The sequence below is a fragment of the Musa acuminata genome, chromosome BXJ2-7, assembly GCF_036884655.1.
Source record: "Musa acuminata AAA Group cultivar baxijiao chromosome BXJ2-7, Cavendish_Baxijiao_AAA, whole genome shotgun sequence".
Classification (NCBI taxonomy): Eukaryota; Viridiplantae; Streptophyta; class Magnoliopsida; order Zingiberales; family Musaceae; genus Musa; species Musa acuminata.
The window spans coordinates 35616294-35636791 of NC_088344.1; the positions used below are offsets into that span (position 1 = coordinate 35616294).

At 39.3% G+C, this 20498-nt stretch overlaps 3 protein-coding genes across 4 annotated transcripts; all 3 read left to right on the forward strand.

The window, feature by feature from the left end:
• Positions 1-110: 110 nt before the first annotated feature.
• On the forward strand, positions 111-1511 carry LOC135617853 (cytidine deaminase 1-like). Its single transcript, XM_065118549.1, has 2 exons — positions 111-127; positions 397-1511. Exon 2 carries the CDS (start codon positions 420-422, stop codon positions 1344-1346), a length of 927 nt encoding a protein of 308 aa, XP_064974621.1. The 5' UTR covers positions 111-127; positions 397-419; the 3' UTR covers positions 1347-1511.
• Positions 1512-5920: 4409 nt separating this feature from the next.
• Positions 5921-10786, forward strand: LOC135617854 (uncharacterized). 2 transcript variants are annotated; one of them, XM_065118552.1, is made up of 9 exons: positions 5921-6262; positions 6346-6413; positions 6776-6923; positions 7018-7098; positions 8079-8165; positions 8844-8929; positions 9397-9517; positions 10097-10231; positions 10388-10786. In XM_065118552.1, exons 1-8 carry the CDS (start codon positions 6005-6007, stop codon positions 10187-10189), a joined length of 942 nt encoding a protein of 313 aa, XP_064974624.1. In that variant the 5' UTR covers positions 5921-6004; the 3' UTR covers positions 10190-10231; positions 10388-10786. The 2 variants fall into 2 exon arrangements, with proteins under 2 accessions (XP_064974624.1, XP_064974623.1); XM_065118551.1 differs by having other exon boundaries at positions 10419-10786.
• An 881-nt stretch (positions 10787-11667) lies between these two features.
• LOC135617855 (uncharacterized) lies at positions 11668-18826 on the forward strand. The gene is made up of 8 exons (XM_065118553.1): positions 11668-12072; positions 12967-13085; positions 13885-13967; positions 15858-15979; positions 16393-16557; positions 17628-17721; positions 18221-18395; positions 18599-18826. The coding sequence occupies exons 1-8, from the start codon at positions 11697-11699 to the stop codon at positions 18629-18631; spliced, it is 1167 nt and encodes a 388-aa protein (XP_064974625.1). The 5' UTR covers positions 11668-11696; the 3' UTR covers positions 18632-18826.
• The last annotated feature ends 1672 nt before the right edge of the window (positions 18827-20498 follow it).

Genomic DNA, 20498 nt, shown 5'->3' on the forward strand with positions numbered 1-20498 from the left:
ATCAGATGTTGGTGGCGTCACCGGTGATAAGGTCTCAACAACAATCCACCACAACCAAAAGAAGAGAAAAGAAGCACTCAATTAGGAGAGCAGCGCTAAAGCAACCAAGCCGTGGACCATTCCCTCGGTACATTTTCCGTATGAGGATATCTTTTTAGTTTACCATTAATCAACGAGCAATGTGGTTGACGAGAAAGAAACAAGATAAGCATGCCACAATTATTAAGACAGACGTAGATAGACTACCATTATTTGATTCAATTATTTGCACTACCCCACCAAACAACCATGATCTAAGAAAAGAGGTTTCAACATTTTTCTTTTCGAAGCATATAAATAGCATGTCTGATGACACCAAATCTCCTTCTTGTTTCTTGTATTTTGGGTTTCTATCAGATTCTTAATTACCAAGAAAGAAGATGGAGAGTGGGAAGTTCGTGATCGCGGCGCAGGAGGCCGAGGCGATGGCCAAGACGGCGGGAGTCGCCGCCCTCAAGGAGCTCCTCCCGCTCCTAGTTCCCACCGCCCTGCGGCTGGCGCGGCCGCCCATCTCCAACTACCCCGTCGGCGCCGTCGGACTGGGGATGAGCGGCCGGATCTTCCTGGGGGTGAACTTGGAATTCCCTGGCCTGCCGCTTAACCACTCCGTCCACGCGGAGCAGTTCGTGGTGGCCAACGCCGCCGCCCATGGTGAGGCCGGCATCAGCTGCATCGCTGTCTCCTCCTTTCCCTGCGGCCACTGCCGCCAGTTTCTTCAGGAGATCCGCGGCGCGGGGGAGATCCAGATCGTCGTCACCTCGGACGAGGATGCCGCCTTCCGCCCCCTATCCTCCCTCCTGCCCCACCGCTTCGGCCCCTTCGACCTCCTTCACAAGGGCATCCCTCTCCTCCTCGAGCCGCACGACAACGATCTCGGCTCCGTCGAGTCCGCAGTTATCGCTGGCGGCGGCGAGGAAGTGTACGAGGGGATCGAGAAAGAAGGGATTCAGCAACGGCTGAGGGCCGCGGCGGGGGCAGCAGCGAAGGCGTCACACGCGCCGTACAGCGGGTGCGCAGCGGGCTTCGCGGTGGCGGACGGAGAGGGGAGGGTGTACGCGGGGTCGTACATGGAGTCGGCGGCGTACAACCCGAGCCTGGGGCCGGTGCAGGCGGCGATGGTAGGATACGTAGCGGCGTGCGGAGGAGTCGGGGGAGAGCACCGCGGGTGGGGGATCTTCGCGGCGGCGCTGGTGGAGAAGGAAGCCGCAGCGGTTTCCCACGAGGGGACTGCGAGGATCTTCCTGGAGGCAGTGGCGCCGGGTGCCAACCTCAACGTGTATCGCTTCCGCTCATCCGCTACGGTTTAGATTCGTGCGGATTCCGTGGTTTAGAGATGAAGACGATCGTTACGAGTGAAAACGAAGGGTTCAGATCGGATAGGGTGTCTGATTGACATATTGCCGCCACGTTGTTAATAGACGAGACGTGTATGCTATAATGCTAATAAACATTACGATGAATCCGATTGAATACGAGAGAAGCGTGTTTCTTCTTTTTATTTTTATTTATTTTGGGGGAGGGCTCTTTAATAAGAGAGGGAAGTGTTTCATAATTATTGGATTCTCAATTGACAAGGCAACGGTCAAGAAAAAATAACTTCATCGACTAAACTAATTGACTTGCTTTCTCATGTGACAACTGATTGGAAAATGGTATGGTGTCAACTCACTCTATCTCTTACCAAAGTCACCTAAGTGAAGGGACAGGCAACTCCCACAACCCATGTAGTCATCGACAAGAGAACAATTCATTGGCCTTTACCTATCTCGACCTTTGAATAACAGCCAACTAAGACCCAATGATTGTCTTTTGCCTATTTGCATCCTTAACCACAAATGAGGAAAGACCTGTATGCATGCATTAAAGCCGGACAATATAGCTCGACTCTCTAAGCTCCTTCCAGATGAACGGTGTAAAGGATCATCACATACTCGTCTCGAACAAACCAAAAACCCAAGCAAAATACGTCATCACGATTGTCCCATCCAATGCCATCCTTCAGAGAACATGCTTATCAACCACCATTAATAATCCCCTAGACCGGGTAAGGGGCACCCTAACCTATCATCGACTTCACGACACCAACCACTTAGATAAAAAACCAAGCCCCTAGGTTAAAATGGGGTGAGTAGACTTTATTTGTACTCTTGTGATGTTTACTGTACCCTCTCCACTTTTTCACATTACTAACTTAAGCATCAGAAGGGTCAGATCGGGATATCCCTCCAACGCCAACCTTTGTGTAGGACCTCGACACTACTAAGATGTTCCTTGGGAGGACATAGAGCACCCTTGGCAAGGACAAAGCATACCTCTTGGACAGTACTGAATCCTCTTCAATAGACTAATAGCACCTTGAAGACCTTCCTATCGCTTCAACTTCCCACTTGGGTCATCCCCTTGAGGCCCGCGTGGACCCCTATAATGGACTTATGCCTTCAAGATCAAACTAGACCATGTTGACTCTTTGGTTAATGACACTAAAGCAATAATATTTTGATGCTTGAAGGGGGGCCCGAATATCACAAGAACATCCCTCCATGATTTTTCTCAATGAGTGCTCGAGCGAGGAAGCATCAACTCTGGCACCCAACTCATTTTGGGCAAGGAGAGCATCAGCCCTCCTTCTAATAGATAGATGCCTCTACCTCGACACAAACCTTGAGACGCTACTAGTATCTATTTAATAATCCCGGCCTTTTTTCTCTAGGGTCAAATGAGGGGTATCTACTCATCCCATCTGATACCTTCCTAAGCTTCACCCACCAAGTATAAACACTCACCGACATGATGCAAGCAATCACCCCTCTCTTGCCCGAGTTGTATAACAGGTGGCTCCAGCAATATGACTAGCAATCTAACCCTCACTCGCCCCCTAGCCTTTAGGAGCATCCCTAGCAAGCCCCTTTCCAATGCCCCAAGAATGCCCTTGACAAGCTGTAGTGGCTCTCGAAGCACTATGTCCCCGATATTGGAGTTCAGCACCTCGTTGTGCCACGGGGCAATTATGCTTGAGTCGGAGATGCAATTTGCTAACTTGATGAAGGATTTACTCAAAGCACAACTTCTGGCCATGAATCAGCACATAGATGATATACAATGAGAATTCCTATGCTCGAAAGGTGAGCCTAACACCTTGAGCACCTCCTTGTTTGTTCAAAGCATCCAAGAGGAGCCCCTATTGCCCAACTTCTACCGTTTGGTATTAGAAGCCTTCGATAGTAGCTCCGACCCAATGGAACACACTGTGGCCTTCAGGGCCCAGATGTTATTATTCGACACATCGAACACCCTAATATGTTGGCAATTTCCAATGACCCTAAGGGGTTAACTTGAGAGTGGTATAACCGCTTGAGACCCCTCTCCATCTCATCTTTCCCCTAGCTTGCGGAAGAGTTTAAGCTTCATTTCATTACTAGTGTGTGTTTGAAGCCATCTGAAGCCATATTTCTCAAGTTGAGATAGAGAAAAAATGAGCCCCTCTCCTGCTTCATCACCCGATTCGCTAGTGAGTTCGGAGGGGTCCCAAATGCCCACCCCTCGTTGGTAACCTAGGTTTTCATGATAGGCCTGAGGCCCAACCATTTCTTTTGGTTGTTGTTGAAAAGACCCTCTATAATCATACCTGAAATGCTCTAAAGAGCCAACTAATATGTAGTCACTAAGGCCATAATCTTAAGATGGTGCAAAGAGCCCCACAAGAGACTACACCAAGAATCACCTCAAGGACCAACTCTGGGATCACCCCGAGAGGGACATCCCTGACCCGAGGCACCATAGCTAAGGGTTGAACTAGCCCTCCCACACATGATGAGAACCGAGATATTTCTCCACATAAGGGAGAAAGGCCTCCTGAAGGAGCCAATGCCTATGAGAGTCCCCATGGATCATAAGGACAAATCAAAGTATCCTTGCTTCCATCAGGATTATGGTAATGATATAGAGGAGTGTCGCGATATGAAGTTTCAAATCGAAGAGCTTATATGGAAAGGCCACCTCGAAAGGTATCTCCACAAGCCCCAAGAACTCTCACCTCACCACCAAGGTGGTGTAAAAATAGGTTAATGTTATTTTTAGTGGGCTTGCCTCAAGGGGAAATATCTCCTTGGGGCACAAGGCCTACCTTTGAGCTTCTACTAAAAAATGCTCGAGGCTGAGGAAGGGCCACATATTATCTTCAAAGAAGGAGAAGTTGAACATCTCGACCCTACCCATGACAATGTCCTGGTCATCTCTGTCCAAATAGCCAACGCCTAGGTAAAATGGGTCATGATTGACATAGGTAGCTCTATCGATGTGCTCTATCTTGACGCATTCGAAAAGCTTGGATTGACAATGAGTGACCTCTCCCTAATGGCATCATGATTGATTGGGTTCATAGGGGACCTCATCTCTTCTTGCAGAAGGGTAACCCTATATGTCACCTTTGGTGAGAAACCCCACTCTAAGACCTTATCGACCAAGTTTATGATGATCAATATCCCTTTAGCTTACAATACTATCATCAGTCGATGTACCCTCAACCGATTAAAGACAATGATATTAATATATCATTGCGATGAAATTTCCAACCCGAGGTAGGATTGGTGAAGTAAGAAGTGACCCTCGGGAAGACTATAAGAAAATGAAGAAAAAAAGCAAAGGAACTTATTAAAGAAAATCCACCATGACTGACCCCTACTCTCGCTACAATGGTTGAAACAAAACCCATCATGATGGACCTATACTCCCACTATGGTGATCGAAATAAAACCTGTCACGATGGAAGCCACAACGACAAATCTATACTCCAGCTACAAAAGTCAAGACAAAACCTACCACAACGCATGTAACAAAGCCCACCACGTTGGGACCCTACACATGCTATGATGGTTAGTGACAAAAACCACTACGATGGACAAACCCAATACAAACGCTTGGGAAGAAACATTATAAGAAGCATAAGACCACTATGGGGCAGCGCTCACAACTCAACGTGTCTGAACGAAGTAGAACTATATAACCAAATGACGTGGCTCGAAATCCTACTGAAGCCTCGAAGCACACCTCTCGGGGGGTCGAATGATAAGGAAATGATAGTGTTGCTAACTCACTTTGTCACCTAAGCAAAGGGATGAGCAATTCTTACCAACCCTTTGTAGCCACCGACAAGAGAATAATCTCTATCAACCCTACTTATCTCCACCCCCGAAAAAGGCCAACAAGGTCTACTTCTCACCTTCCTCCCACTAATATCCCCAATCACGGTTGAGGAAAGACCCACACGTACATATTAAAGCACGACGATTTCCCTAGCTCCTCCTTTTGGATGAATGGTATAAAGGGATCCTTCTTGTCTCAGACAAGCCAAAAACCCAAGCAAAATACGTCATCGTGAATGTCCCATAATGTCATCCTTCATCAATTATCATTAACGAACCCCTAGATAAGGTAAGGCCAAAATAAGGCAAAGGGTTCTCTTTTAGTCGAGTTTTATTATACCCTCTCCATTTTTTCACACTGTTTCGAGTCCAAACAAGATGGATCAGCAAGCAAGTCTTCTGGAAATGTTCGAAGAATCAGATGTGTGCCATCTGTCTATATTGAGTGAGCGCAATCCTGGTAATCTAACGCACCACAATATTCTTATGTTTCTATTCGAATTATAGGCCTTTGCGGAGCCATGCCGAACGTAGCATCAATGCAAAACTGTCCACCATGCAGCATCGAGAGCCTGCGTGCGGGACACCCTTTTACGACTCACAGCCCAACTGTGCCCGTGGCCATGTCCATCTGTTCCACTTTGCGCGGCACAGGCCCAGTAGAGTTCAACAAGCCCAAAGGATGACGGTCTCGATTTCGTTTTTGTGACGCCCGGACCGCCACGCGGGCCTTCGCAGTCTCCAACCACAGCAACTGCAATCCCGCGCCTCCAAAAGATGATCGCTTCCTCCCTACCGCACGCGTTCCGGTGGTCGCCTTCTCCATGGCTTCCGCTTCTCCTCCGGCCTCGCTTCTCCTTAGGACTCGCCCTCGAAGGCTTTCCCTCCCTCATCCCGCCGCCGCCGCCGCCGCTCGCCCTACATTAGACGGTAGTCAGGGTCTCCGACGGGCGCCTCGCCGCCTCTTTCTCGGCATCGGCGCCTCCTTCCTCGACCAGGTCGCCCACATGGCCTCCGGCAGCGGCGGCCGCTCCTTCGTGGCCTCGGCTCGACCCCAGCGAGGCGTTTCTCCCGTCGAACAGGTCTTCTTCACTGTTTCTTTCCTCTAACCTTGTTTCGGGACTATTCTGATGGAACTGTACCCGTCCGTTGCTGATTGGTGTAGATTCTGAAAAATGTAGTGTGGCCGGAGACGTTTCCTTTCAAGGACGAGGATTTCAACCGCTTTGATGAGTACGCACCCTTAGCTTCTTGTTTTCTTTACTTTAATGATGCAGCATTCTTCTTGCTTGAGCCTTTTGAAACACAGCTATTTCGATGTCATAGAGTTGGTATTCAGCGATCAGAAAAGGCTCGACCTTTTTTTCCATTCTCTATCAACTCTTTGGCAAGAGGCTCTCTTTATGATTATTCTTTATTTATTTTTTTTTTCATTTTTATCCTCCATAGTGGAAATCTTTTTCGATCTGTAGTCCTTAAATACATAAATATGTGGTGTCTTAAATTCATGCTTTCAAGAATATTAGATGCCTGATTGTTAGCTTTGATAGTAATGCTGTCCAGGTTTAATTGACTATGACTGACATGCTTGACAGATCACCGGATTCTCTTTTCTACTCAGAGCCTCGTTTTGTTACACACATTGATGACCCCGCAATTCGTGCTCTTACCAAGTACTATTCGGAAGTATTTCCTCCAAGTAATTCATCAGGTGTTTGTCTAGTAGATTTATGTAGCAGTTGGGTAAGTAAATCTTGGCCTGCTTTGTTCGGCCTCTTTCATATTTTTTCCTCTGTTTTTCACCATAATCTTTTTTTTTCTTTTCTCCTGGATATAGGTTAGCCATTATCCAGCTGGCTACAGGCAGGACAGAATTGTGGGAATGGGCATGAATGAGGAAGAGCTCAAGCGAAATCCGGTATGTTTTGTTGATAATTTGCCAATTTTAGATGACCAAATATAACTTTTTTGACCACTGAGATGACCCATTTTAGAATACATTAAATTTGAGATTGTATCTGCCCCTATTATTTCAAAATGAATCATGCCAACACCTTGAGATCCAACATCTTCTCAAAGCAATTTGAGTGGAAAGTAGGACTCTTTGTTAGTAGCATATACCCCAAACTAGCTCATTAAGGATTACTCCTCTTTGATATAACATAATTTATGTTTGCCATTATTCTTTTATCTTTACTCATTTTTTAATTTTATGCTTTGACCTTTAAATGATTTGCCTAATATTTTTGGTGAAGATGGATGATATACAGCTGGATAAACTTTTGTTAGGTTTGCCCAAAATACTACCTACATAGAACAACACGAGAATGTTGGATAGGAAGTAGAGAGAGATGGGAAGATTAATCAGTTTTGAGCGTCTAGAAATTTATATTTTACAACAGAAGGGAGTTGTAGAGTTGATGGTAATTAGCACAGGAAGAGTTCCACATGCTGGAGTTTGGTTGAAGTTAAACAACATAGATGGTTTGTGACAGAGTTGTGGAAGAGATGGAAGGCTTTAGTACCTGATAGACATGGAGTCTGAATGAAGAATTATAATTATGGTTTTATTGGATGGAAAGACTGTTGTTCCAACATATAAAGTGAATAGTATGTTACACGCAATCAATTTCTTGGCTAGGTAAACCTAAGAGTGGTTTTCCTGTTTCATTTTTCATTTTTAGTTGCTTTTGGGTGTTGTTGTTACTTTTATCTGTAAATTTGCATAATTCAATTACATGTGAACTTACAAGTTGGAAGTTGTTATGCGTTTGCTGTCACTTCATGCAAGGCAACAATATTATGCTTTCACAGTGGGTTTGGATGATCTATTGAGTTTTTATGTTTCTGGATAAAAACTTTTTTTCTACATTTTAAAAGAAGTTCATACATTTACAGGTTTTGACAGAATATATTGTGCAAGATCTGAATGTTAACCCTAAGCTTCCGTTCGAGGATAACACTGTTGATGTTATAACCAATGTGGTACGTGATCAGTCTCGTGAAATATTAGAGTTATTAAATTAATTAGTTTTTTCCAGTGATTTTCTATCTCCTGTCTTCATATTATATATTCTAGTTGTACTTGTGAAGAATAATTTTATTTGGAGTCATGATAGGATGCCATGAACTTTAAGCTGCATTTGGAATCCATAATTAGACATGTAGTCATCTACCTTTGAAACTTTTGTCTCTTTATCATCTGTCTTTTTCATGAAATGGTAACTTAAATCATTTATTTGATTATTCTATGTTAAAATAATCATTAAGACCTACCTTTTGGTCAAATGAGATGTCTCTTCAGAAACTTGTGGATCTATTATTATATGATTAGTTTGAATAACTATGACCTCAATTGGTGCTTTTTTTTTTATTAGAACCAATATTTTTATATGTTAATTTCCATTGACAAATTATTAAACTTTAACAAGGTGTACCTTGCTTCAGATATTTTGGAAAAAAAAACTTGAGCAGCTCTTTGGTCTTTTTGTATGCAACATTGTCACTAGTCTACCAACTTATTTTTCAAGTGCTTTCACATTAATAAGCGGTCAATCAGATGCACTTTTTAAAATTTTTTTGTTACTTATGTAATAGCAAAGCTTATGCTGGCTTACAAGTTCTAACTCAACATATTGGAAACTATCTTCCTGTACTTTGTAGGTTAGTGTTGATTACTTGACCAAGCCGAATGATGTTTTCAAAGAGATGCAGCGGATACTCAAACCAGGAGGTTTGGCTATAATGAGGTGATATGCTATCTAGCAACTCATTATTTTTTACTTGACCACTAATAGAAAAGAGGAAAACATGGAAGAGCGCATTTTTGTTTTGCTGCTCATTTTTAGTTCTTCTTAGATCAATTTGGTAACACTCCACACCTTCTATTTTAAATTCGTTCAAAGGAAATATTGAAATTTCACTTTAGTTTCAGTTTTGGCCAAAGGCCCAAATGAGAAGTTCCAATTATTTTGATATCTTTGACAGTTTCTGAATATTCTTTTTATGGTTTATATTAAAGGCATGTCAAAAATATAAAAATCAGAGGGAAAGAAAAAAAAAGAAAAATGGAAAACACATCATAGTTCACTGTGTGTATTTTGATCTAATTTATTATAGTTGCATGTCTGGCCCTTTTTTTTTTTTTTGCTGATTCTTGTGTCCGTCAATTTTTTTATATATTACTGTAGCTGACTTTCTGTATGTTGATCTGCAGTTTTTCAAATCGATGCTTTTGGACAAAAGCCATCTCTATTTGGACATCAACTGGTGATGCTGATCATGCCTGGATTGTAGGGGCCTATTTTCATTATGCTGGAGGTTTTGAACCACCCGTCGTATGTCATATTGCCTTATATCATGAATTATCTTTTTTCTCCTAATATATTCTCAAATGATATTCCTGTCTGTTACCTTGTTTGTCCTAAATTGTGTTTGTTAGCAATTTTTTTTCTTCGTAGTTGTCAAGTAGGGATTAGATCATATAAGATGGTCTTATATGCTTTTGAATAATTGGTGCTTTTTGATAAATGTCTGCAGTTTATTTATGATTTTCCATAGGATTTTCTTAGTGACCAATGTCGAGCTGAATACAGAGTGGCTGAACCTTAATTACTTGAGAAGCAATTAGGATTGATGGATTTTTGATATGCAAAAAGGTTTGGAGTTTAAAGTGCATTTTTGTAGTCATGACTGTGAAGTCAATAATAAATGAGTGAAGCCTCTTTTATGTTGAATATGCTGAGTACCGACAGTGAAAATAAAACAACTATTGGGATGGTCGAAATAGCTCAGTAATACTTATGTAAGTGCTCGTTCATGGCTATGGCAGTTAGTCCACCGTGATAGGTTGATAACCCTATCTTCTAGTTATTTAGAGGTTTTACATGCAACATGATGTGTTGTCAATCTTTCAGGCTGTGGACATATCTCCCAACCCTGGGCGTTCTGACCCGATGTATGTTGTATACTCCAGAAAGCAGACGGCTGACCAACCACCTCTGCTTTGAGAAGGTGTTCTTAAATCTCAGAAAGAAAGAAAGTCACTAAAGGTGAAGTTACTAATCTTTCCTTTATGCCACTTTCCGATGTTTGAATTTTGACTTTTAATAATGATGAATCGATTATATATGAGTGTGCAGCAATCGTATCATATCATTTGGCTTCTTATCACCTATCTGTATATTCCACCTTTGTTTGGTGTCAAGGTGCTTGAATTGCTTCTCATGCGTGATTCAGGCAGCAACGTTGTAGCAGTAGAAGAATGATCAGCACCTTCAGATTTAGGCCCAAACTGATGTCCAGCATGACCTAATAAAGCCGTAGGAGCTGTGCTTTCGTCTCCATCCCCACATCAATTACCTTTGTAGTCTTACAGAGATCATTTTCAAGTAGGTGTTTGCCAAAGAAGCTGTCCTGGACCGAGTGAATGGCAGAGTACTTTGATAGCAAGAACAAATTATATGCAAAATGTTCAAAGTTTGGTCCGGCCGTTCACAGAAAGCAGTGTTCCATTGTAGACTGGCATCGCTGTTGTTACGATATAAATTGTATATGTTTCATTCACCATAAGCCTTCTAGATAGAATATATTGCCTTTTTCTTTCAGCCAAGCCATTCCTGTATTGTGACTGGCGAGGGTTGTGAAATGGGAACTCAAGTAACAAATATGTGGTGGCCTTTTTCTGTTGTTCAAGGGATAATTATAAATAAACTTTTATAGTTAATTATGATTAGTATCTCGATCATTATACTTTAAAAAATAATATTGAGGTTTTTATATTTATGAATATGAAATATTTAATTTTAATTCTTCTTATATCGTTAATTTTTTTGATGAAAAAAAGAACGTGTGTAAAAGGTATGTGAATGAAGAAGATAAAAATATAATTTTTATTTTTTTAATTATTAAATATATATATTTATAAATATTATTCTTTCTCTACCCTTTTTTTCCATGCTTGAGTTGTGCTCTCAATTGTCGTTGCTCGACTTGTACTCGAGATTGCTATCGTTTCTATTTTGCTTGATCGTCACCTTTCTTGCACCGTTCGTCGTCATTGTATTGAACTTACTTGATCATCGTTGTTCCTACATTATGTGCTGCAGTGGTGGTCGAACAATTCCGGTGCGATGATGATGAATGGTGCAGGAAAGGCGACGATCGAAAGCGCATGTTGCTTATGGGAAGAGGGAGGAAAAGAAACGATATTTTAAAAAATATATATTTAATAATTAAAAAAACAAAAAAAAATATATTTTTATCCTTCTCATTCATGTATTTTTTTTATACGTACAGTTTTTTCTATCAAAAAAATAATGACGTATAAAATCAAAATTTAATCATAATTAACTATAAGGATTGTATACGACGAATCACAAAGGAAATCATATGTTTAGTTAGAGTCGAGATCTTCCGAAATGAATCGAGTCTATTATGTACTGCATTTATATGCCCCTATTTATTAGTCTAACAAGTCTGCTTCCGGTCCATGTCTGGTCAACAAGCAGATGGAGCATGAAACCAAGTGGGACGCCACAGCCACCGGTGATGCCCCAAAACCCCGAGTTCTCGTCCGGCTGCGGAGCAAGAGGATCAACCGCCAGCCCTCGTCCTGTCGCCCCGATTATAAAATCCCACCACGGCACGGCGACACTTAAAACCAAGCACGTGCGCCGGCCTGGATGCTGCAGCCACTCGTCCAATCACAAAGATATTTTGAGCGTGCAGGATAGGTTTCTGCCACCCGCCTCTCTCGATCGGCAGCGGAGAACCGGAGGCAGGCGATTTGTTCAAGACCCGAATCTTCACGGTGCCTTCATCGAGACTGGGAGATCGCTCGACTTAACGATGGCGCAACCGATCCCGTCGGAGGATGCCCTAGATGCTTCCCGTAAGTATTAGTATAAACTTGATTCTTTCAGACGAAATTTATAGAGCCGTTGATAACAAAAATCGGTTTCCGAAGAACGAACGGGCTTCTCTTTGATGTGTCTCTTCACTTACGCCCCGCCCTGGCGCACCCAATTTGACGGCGACAACGGTGTACTTATATTCTAGATGTGATATCATCCTAGATTTCGGCTAGTGGGGGAGGAACTGGCGATCAATGAAATCGGTGGAATTTCACTTCCCAAGTGGTTAGTTGGAGATCAAGTCAATTAGTATATAAGAAAGGCACTCGCTTTATTTTGCGATCATCTTCTCAGGGTATTTAATGGGAATACTTCCTATAAGTTGGTCCCCCTCTTCCATCTTTGAGAATCAAGCATCCTATAAACGCCAAAACTTTAATTCGATCCTAGAAAAAAGCTGAACCTTTGTCATTGTGTTAACGTGTGTTACAACATCAAATTAATTGTGGGTATGACTGCCAACAATCAAGTGGGCGACCACCTCTTCCCACCCTCATTATCGTGTTAGATCTTTTTTTTAAAAAAAAGAAGTTTTCTCTAGCATATTAGTTGGTCTGAGCAAATTGAATACTTCGTTTGTTTTGATATTAGTTTTGGTAAGGAGTTATTGCTAAAAAATACAATAATTTCTCTGCAGATTAGCAGCTTTGTCATATTCTTTCTGATTGATCTTACTGTTGTTTGTGATAATTTAGGAGCTTCATGTTTTTTTTCTTGTCAAATGCTGTTTTTTGATATTTGTAGGGACAAAAGATAGTACCATAGTTTTTGTTTATTACAGGTTAACACTTCAGCCATGATTGACAAAAAATTGTTGACTCTACCTGGTCAGTTCATTTTTGTTAAGTCACACTTTTTTTTTTTTGTTACAGTTGCATCTCAACGAAGAGTTATTATTACTAATAGTTGTGGAGAGAAGCTTGTCGGGTTGCTACATGATACTGGATCAAAGAAGCTTGTTATCTTGTGCCATGGTTTTAGATCTTCGAAGGTGGGCTGCTGTGGATTCTACATGAGATGTTATGTTTGAATTCAGTTATTCTTACCTTAAACTATAAATTTATGTAATTACTTCCACCAAGTAACATAGAGTTCATTAGAATTTTAGTGTTGACTTGCATCCTCCATTTTATTCGTGAATCATTAAAGCATGGTTATCTGTTTCAAAATATCAAGAGACTTTGGAAATAATTATGTTTGTCTGTGTTGGCATATACCAACAAACTTACATCGGTTTAGTGCTACTTAATGTTTGTGGTGATGATTCTAAACAAAGTTGATAGCTACTGACACAATTACATCCGTGTAATGCAGTAGAATTTATCTGATCATAGTAACCCTAAACAGTTTAAAGGTGTTTGTAGTGATGATCTCAAGCAAAGTTTGTTTTCGTTTAGAGTTGTCACTGTTATGTCTTGCATTTTTGTATATGCTAAGATATTGGAATAAACATATGCTATGCTGAGAAGGTTTCTTATGAGAAATTAAATACCTCCTTTAATGGTCTGCAGCAGTTTGACCTAGTGTGAATAAAGCTTGGATTGATCATTAAGATTTCTTTGTCCTTATATATTAGTTGGTTTATTGCGTTCCAGTTTTGTGATGAAGAAACATGGTAAATTTCTGATATTTTTGGACTTTTTCAGTTATGTAAACTAGTGAATATAACAAAGTGGAGCTAATCATGCAAAAATTTTCATATTTCCGTCCAGTATAAATTATACAAGGTTTTTGAGAGTTTTGTTCTGGTGGCATGCCCGGCTAGCTGATAATTCAAGTGCCATTTTCAGGATGATGAAATTATACTTAACCTTACTGCTGCATTAACAAGTAAAGGTCTCGGAGTGTTTCGCTTCGATTTTTCTGGAAATGGGTATGATCTTAATGAGAACTCCATAAAACTGCTATTTGGGGATCTATTGATTATTCGTAGGCTCTTGTAATGTAGTCATCTTATATAAGTTGCTTAATACTAATAATCCTTATATTGTACAAATGCAACTGTTCTTATCCAAGCAAGGAAATCACAGATGAGCATATAAAGGTTAATATATTTCAATAGCATGTTCTAGGTATTGACCCAAGCGATTAATTTTAACAGGGACAATTAGAATGAATGCAACCAGTGTTGATATCTTGTTAATCTTTAAAATATTTAACTAGTGTGTATATTTGATTTGTTTGAAGAAATTAGCAGATACACATGGTAACTGTACTGCATTGCAGAAATCGTAGCACCTTGTACATATTGAACAGCATTAAATCTTTTGCAACTATATGCCATTTACTTATGTGATATAACAATTCCAGTAATATCTTCTGAACCATAAGATTTTGGCCACCATCAATGTAGAAATATCATATTTTCTACTTCTTTTAGTAAAACAAAAAATAAACCACCATTTGTTTGTTCAGAAGTGGACTTCACATAAGTCTTGTTTAACTAAAATGTTATATTTTCTTGGACTTCTTTTTTATTTTTCACAAAATATTGAATTATTTTTTATCTGAATTAGCTTATATGCGTTGCTTTTCTAAAAACCAAAAAATACTTGAACCTCTAACATGAAGTCGACATTATATGGTTCTAAAATGAATACCTGCGGAGTTGCAAATACTATTGTAATCTTCTGATGTATTATGGTGTCATCTACTAAAAGGAAGTGCCAGTGCATGATGTTTCTGTCAATGCGGGGCTACTATCAATGCAATTTAAAATTAGGACAAACTTGAACACCTAAACTACTAATGTTTTATGTTTTGTTCAGTGATGCTAGGCTCATTTGCTATTAGGTAGAACTCATTTTTAAATGTCACTTACTGTGCCGTTATCAAATCTATATTAAATTCTTACATATTTTGAACTAATATTTCTGGTATAACGATTGGTGAAGAAATTAGTCTGAAGAAGAGGCTCAATTTTCTGGCATTTCTGCTAGATAAGAATTGAAATGTAAACTGTAATTTCCTGTAGCATAGCTTGTTACTTGAAAGACAACTATTTAAATTAGTGGGCATGAATTCCAAGTGGAACATTTAATGAAGGATGGTACATTAACATTGCTATGTTTCCTTACAAAATAGCTATGATTTTTCCTAATTAACAATATTTCTGATGTGCAAGTACTGGTCACTTTGGGGTGCAGATTTCCTCTACTTGATAACCAGAAAGCAACATTGTAAAACTTAAGTATACCCAGAACAAAAAACAAATTGATCAGGCTGGCCGGCTGAGAATTGTGATACACGTACCTTAGGATCCCATTTCTTTGAGGATTAGCACCTGGATTGCCAGTAATTTCATAATATCTTCTCAAACACTATTACTTCTTGATGCACATACTAGGAGTAGATTATCTGACCAAGAAAGCTTAACAATCTGGATAACCATTTCTTTCAAACTCTCAAATAATACATATTGCTAGTTGTTATGCTAAGAAGAAACAATCTATGATTTATTTTTGACTTTTTCTCTATTTTTTGCAACAACATCTGAAACATAAACATCATAAATTATTCCTTTCATTATTCTAGAACGTCTCACATTAATTTTTTGATACTTATAGGCCAACCAAATGGGCCATAGGTCCGTAAGGTTTCATGAAAATTTATTTCTGATGGACATTATATCATACTTATAGGCGACTATATGACTTTTTCTCAATTTCTTCTGCATTTAGATGTTGATAACAAAATCAGTAATAATATATGCAGCCAATTTTTTATTCATTTATTAACAAACTGATGAGAATTCCATTTCCAGCGAAAGTGAGGGTGTCTTCCAGTTTGGCGACTACTGGAAAGAGGCTGAAGATTTACATGCTGTTGTCTTGTATTTCTCTGAGCAAAAGTATGAAATAAGTGCTATTGTTGGACATAGTAAAGGTAGATGTCGGTTTCTCCTGTTGGTCTTTAAGCTTATTATGTTCTCAATTTTTATACTCATGTTGGTGGTTATGTTCTAATAAGTGTTATGCTTTCATATAATATCATGGCAAGCTGACTTGTTCATTAGTTCTATTAAATAAGCTGAAGTGCACTCACATTATACACTAGTTCTTTTATCTCTATATTTTGATGTATAAATGTACTATACAATATTTTCAATTGCTAATATGTAAGAGATACTTTTGTACTCTATTGCTAATCCAATAAAATTTTACATTATATGCAACAAAAAATTATGTATAATCATTTATCCATGAAGAAAAAGTTCTGATGCTTCAATCATATTTTCACATAAAACAAACCTGTTATTTCTTATGTTGTTTGTTTCTTACTAGAAATGGTTCTTACAGGGGGAGATGATGTGCTCTTATATGCCTCTAGGTACCGTGATGTGCATACGGTTGTTAATCTTTCTGGTCGCTTTGCCTTAGATAGAGGCATTGAAAGATTCTTAGGAAAAGACTTTATCCAGAGAATCAAGAAAGATGGTTTCATTGATGTGGTGGACAAAACAGGTACAAGGCTACAATAAGTAATGCAGCTTTTAGTTGGGTTACTACCTTCAACAGAAAATGTTTATTCTGTCAATAGCCATATGTTCCAGTGAATGTCATTTATGCTTGTTGATATTTATGGCATGCCCATGTTTGTAGACTCTGTATCTTATATGTTCTTTTATTCTTTTGTTTGTTCCAGCCATTCGAACAGAGGAACATCTCCTGTACATTAAGATTTTTGAGAAGAGGCAGTATATCTTTTAGGAATAATGAAAATTTGGCAGAAAGCGAAAAAGATGGAATCTATGTTGAAGCATGTGGAAGTTAGACCAATTCAGGGTGACAAATTGTGATTGTTCTTTAGGTGTAAGTTAAGAAGAAAGTAATGCTAACTATAATTAAAAAAGTAAAAGTCATCTGCCAAAAGAAACATGCAATATCTTTATTTTTTTCAAATGAAACTTTCTTTGTGAAATTGTGGCATTGCTGTTAGGATTATTAGAACTTTATATTTAAGCTAGAATTGTCCCTTCCTGACTAAATGCATCCACTAGATTTCTCCATATTCAGCTTCACTAGTTATATTTATTTTCTGTATTAGGCAATTTATTTACATGTTCCATATGCTTCTTGTTTAATACATGTTTGATAAAAGCAAAAAAGAAATAGAGGCAAATTTTTCTTCAAACAGTGCACATCCATCTTGCCTAGCTTTTAAATGGACTTTGACAAGAGGTTGACAGGTCAGCAAGTTTATCACTTGGGGTTGGTGTACTGAATAAGTGTGTAGTAGGAACCATGGAAGAGAATAGAACCTTGTAGTGAGGAAAGTTACACAGATCTTGAAATAAGGAAAATCCTGTGTTGATATTTGAAGTTACTTTGGCCTATTTGGCATGATGTGTTTTCTGTATCATATAAATTTATGCTCTTTCCTTACTGTCCAGTTTTTTTAATCTTGTTCCTTTGCCTGTTGTTTTGTTTATTCTGATTTGTTTTTTTAGTTTTACAAAAAAGATTCGGAAGTTCACGTTCACCATTGATATTGTGTCTTACTGAACCTTGCCTTGGATTTGACTGTATTACAGGAAAAGTTTTATTTCGGGTAACTGAAGAAAGCCTAATGGATAGGCTAAACATTGATATGCATGCAGCATGTCTCTCAATTGACAAGGGATGCAGGTAACCATTATATTTTGCACTGCTTTGCACTTTAGTAATTATGCTTATATCGCCAAGTGATAATTCCTTTATAAAAGTTTTTATAAATGTGCTATTGCTTTTTAAGATGTTATGACATAAAGAGGATGATTAGTTGGAGCAGCAGGTGTGCCAATAGTGGCATTTTGCTCATGTTTGTTAATATGAAGTTATTAAACTAACCATGCATTAAAATCCCAACCCTGACTTAGTGAGCAGATTGCTTTAATGATCTAACCATACAAATCCTGTGGTAATGCAATATTTTATCTGATAAATTTAGTAGTTTGCACACAAGCCAAAGGAAATAGCTTATTATTTGGATAGATTGCCTGGTAACTGATTCCAATTATATAAAGTAAATTAGTTTTGGTATGCTTGAAAACTTAATAGGATTTGTTACAAGGCATTATGTAGGTTGCTTGTTTTTCTTATATAATTTTCATGCAGATCTAGGAGATCACGTGATTATTTATTTCAGGGTCTTCACCGTTCATGGTTCAGCAGATGAAATTATACCTGTAGAAGATGCCCTGGAAATTGCCAAACTAATACCCAGTCACAAGCTACATATTATTGAAGGTGCCAACCATTGCTATACTGAGCATCAGGAAGAGCTGGCCAAAACTGTAGTAGACTTCCTCACCTCCATTCAGGTACTTAGGCCTTGCAAAAGATAATACAGTATTTCCAGATTGTGAATTTCCCAAGAATAATAGTATCTAAGAATAATATCATTTCATCCTTGTTACCAATATGATAATACGATATTCTATGTTTAGATTCTTTGACGCTCTTAAAGGTTGCCACTTTAATAATAAGCATATATGTGTTGTGACTTTGAGTTACATGACTACAGATTGTAGACGCAGCTGTGGTGGGAGAGCTGTAGATGTGTTGTGGATTTGTGCAGAGATTTGAGAACACCATTTCCATGCAAGATGGCGTTCTCTCATGTTGCTGCTGGTGATTCATGTATGGTGTTCAAAGCTATTTTACTAGAGGCTTGGCGTGTGATTTAGAAGTAGAATTGTACGAAAGCTTGCTTGGATCTGCTAATTGATAAATGTTACGAGTGCTTAGTCTATTTCTTGCAGCCGGTAGATGGCATTTTTTGTTGCTTTCTCGGAGGAACTCAGGTAGCATCTTTCCCTGGAGTTATTATTATTTTTGGTTCAATGCGAGGACATCGTAAGTGAAAGGTCCTATCCTACTATTGTTAGATAAAATCCAACTATCTCTTGGATTGGGTGGATGGTTGATGATGAATTTGGACAGAATGGCAACCCTGCAGATGATCCCACCTCTGGTACCTATGCCTGTCATCTCTGTTTCCACCGGAGTTTATCATGTGGCTTTGGTGCCCTTGCCGGTTGCGTCCACTGGGGAGTGTTGGAGTTCTCTCCATCAAGGATGTAATTATAAATTTATATGGAGGAATTGTTATGAGTCTGCTTAGTTGGAGTTCCCAATACTTCTCCATCACTTTTGTTGGTACCTGTTGGACATCCAATCCCTGGGGTCGTCCGTCGGCTTTGACATGGACGTTGCAGATATTATCTCCGAGAGGAGAGTTGGGGGACGATTGTCGGCTTTTCATTTCCTGTTTCAAATTAATCTCCCTTTTCTCAGGAACAAAGGTGGGCGTTACACACAACCAAGTTCTCGGCCCTACTATTCTCCGCCAACAGGAATCAGGGTATTGTTGGTCGAGGGACGCTCCAAAATTTCCTTCGAACCAAATTTCGATATCAGATGGCCCGCAAATTGGACTTGAAGCCAATACAATCACGCATCTTGAGATGTTTTGCTGGTATGTATTTTATTTTTAAAATTCATACTCTGATAGAGAGTATCATTATTTATCTGTCCATGATTTTCATAGTGTTTAGGATAAAAAAAAGAAGATAAAGATTATATTTACTTATATATCCACGTGCATAAAAGTTCAAGATAGATGATTATAAATTATTTTCACATCTGGATGTGGATAAAAGATCAAAGTGAAGTTGTTGGAGGTGGTTAGAGGTTACTGTCATATGGAATATTTTGTAAAATATTATATCTCTTTATAATCAGGTATAAAAGTTTATCTTCAATATAATAAAGGAGGATCGTTTTTTGATCACTCACATCCATACTCATCTATCTTGGGCTATTAACTTGGGCGTAGAATGTGGAAAACCTCTTTCAACCTCGGTTTTCCACCTCAAAGACACCTCAAACAATCCTATGCATATAAGTTTGGATCATGTTGAGTTGACCAAGATGTCAATAACTTCTTTCTACAATATTTTTGATGCTAAAAGGATAGCATAATGTCATAGGAATATTTGGTCATCAACTATCTTAATGAACGTTTGAACAAAGAACTTTTGCCCTTCTTAAACCTGATGGAGGCTTTGTAGTCGACGATCACTTTCTTTTAATACCGCGATATCATGCTTTGCTCAAACTCCAACATCTCCTTCAGATCCTAAATCTGCTCGATCATACCCATGACCCACTTATTGGCCACGATAATTTGCTAAATGAGCTCATAGTATGTTCTCAATAAACTTAACTCTTAGGTAAGTCGTAGTAGCTCATCTTTCATGCTTTGTTTGTTGCTCCAGACAACTTTAATTGTTCAGTATGGTTAATGATTTGGTATGGTTAATGAGGTATCGCTCGGCCTCCTCTAGTTGCCTCGCTAGCTCGACTCTCCAAACCTCTATTTTGAGGTTGCCCCTCCTTCTTTGGCCCTTCCACCTCCTCAT

What these genes read in the sequence shown, in the direction of transcription:
- LOC135617855 (XM_065118553.1), top strand. Translation starts at nt 11,697, where the DNA reads ATGAAACCAAGTGGGACGCCACAGCCACCGGTGATGCCCCAAAACCCC. An exon ending in TTCGATTTTTCTGGAAATGG is followed by an intron (nt 13,968 to 15,857) that starts GTATGATCTTAA and finishes TTCCATTTCCAG; the next exon opens with CGAAAGTGAGGGTGTCTTCC. An exon ending in ACTTCCTCACCTCCATTCAG is followed by an intron (nt 18,396 to 18,598) that starts GTACTTAGGCCT and finishes ACATGACTACAG; the next exon opens with ATTGTAGACGCAGCTGTGGT.
- LOC135617853 (XM_065118549.1), top strand. Translation starts at nt 420, where the DNA reads ATGGAGAGTGGGAAGTTCGTGATCGCGGCGCAGGAGGCCGAGGCGATG.
- LOC135617854 (XM_065118552.1), top strand. Translation starts at nt 6,005, where the DNA reads ATGGCTTCCGCTTCTCCTCCGGCCTCGCTTCTCCTTAGGACTCGCCCT. An exon ending in GCGTTTCTCCCGTCGAACAG is followed by an intron (nt 6,263 to 6,345) that starts GTCTTCTTCACT and finishes TGATTGGTGTAG; the next exon opens with ATTCTGAAAAATGTAGTGTG. An exon ending in GATTTCAACCGCTTTGATGA is followed by an intron (nt 6,414 to 6,775) that starts GTACGCACCCTT and finishes CATGCTTGACAG; the next exon opens with ATCACCGGATTCTCTTTTCT.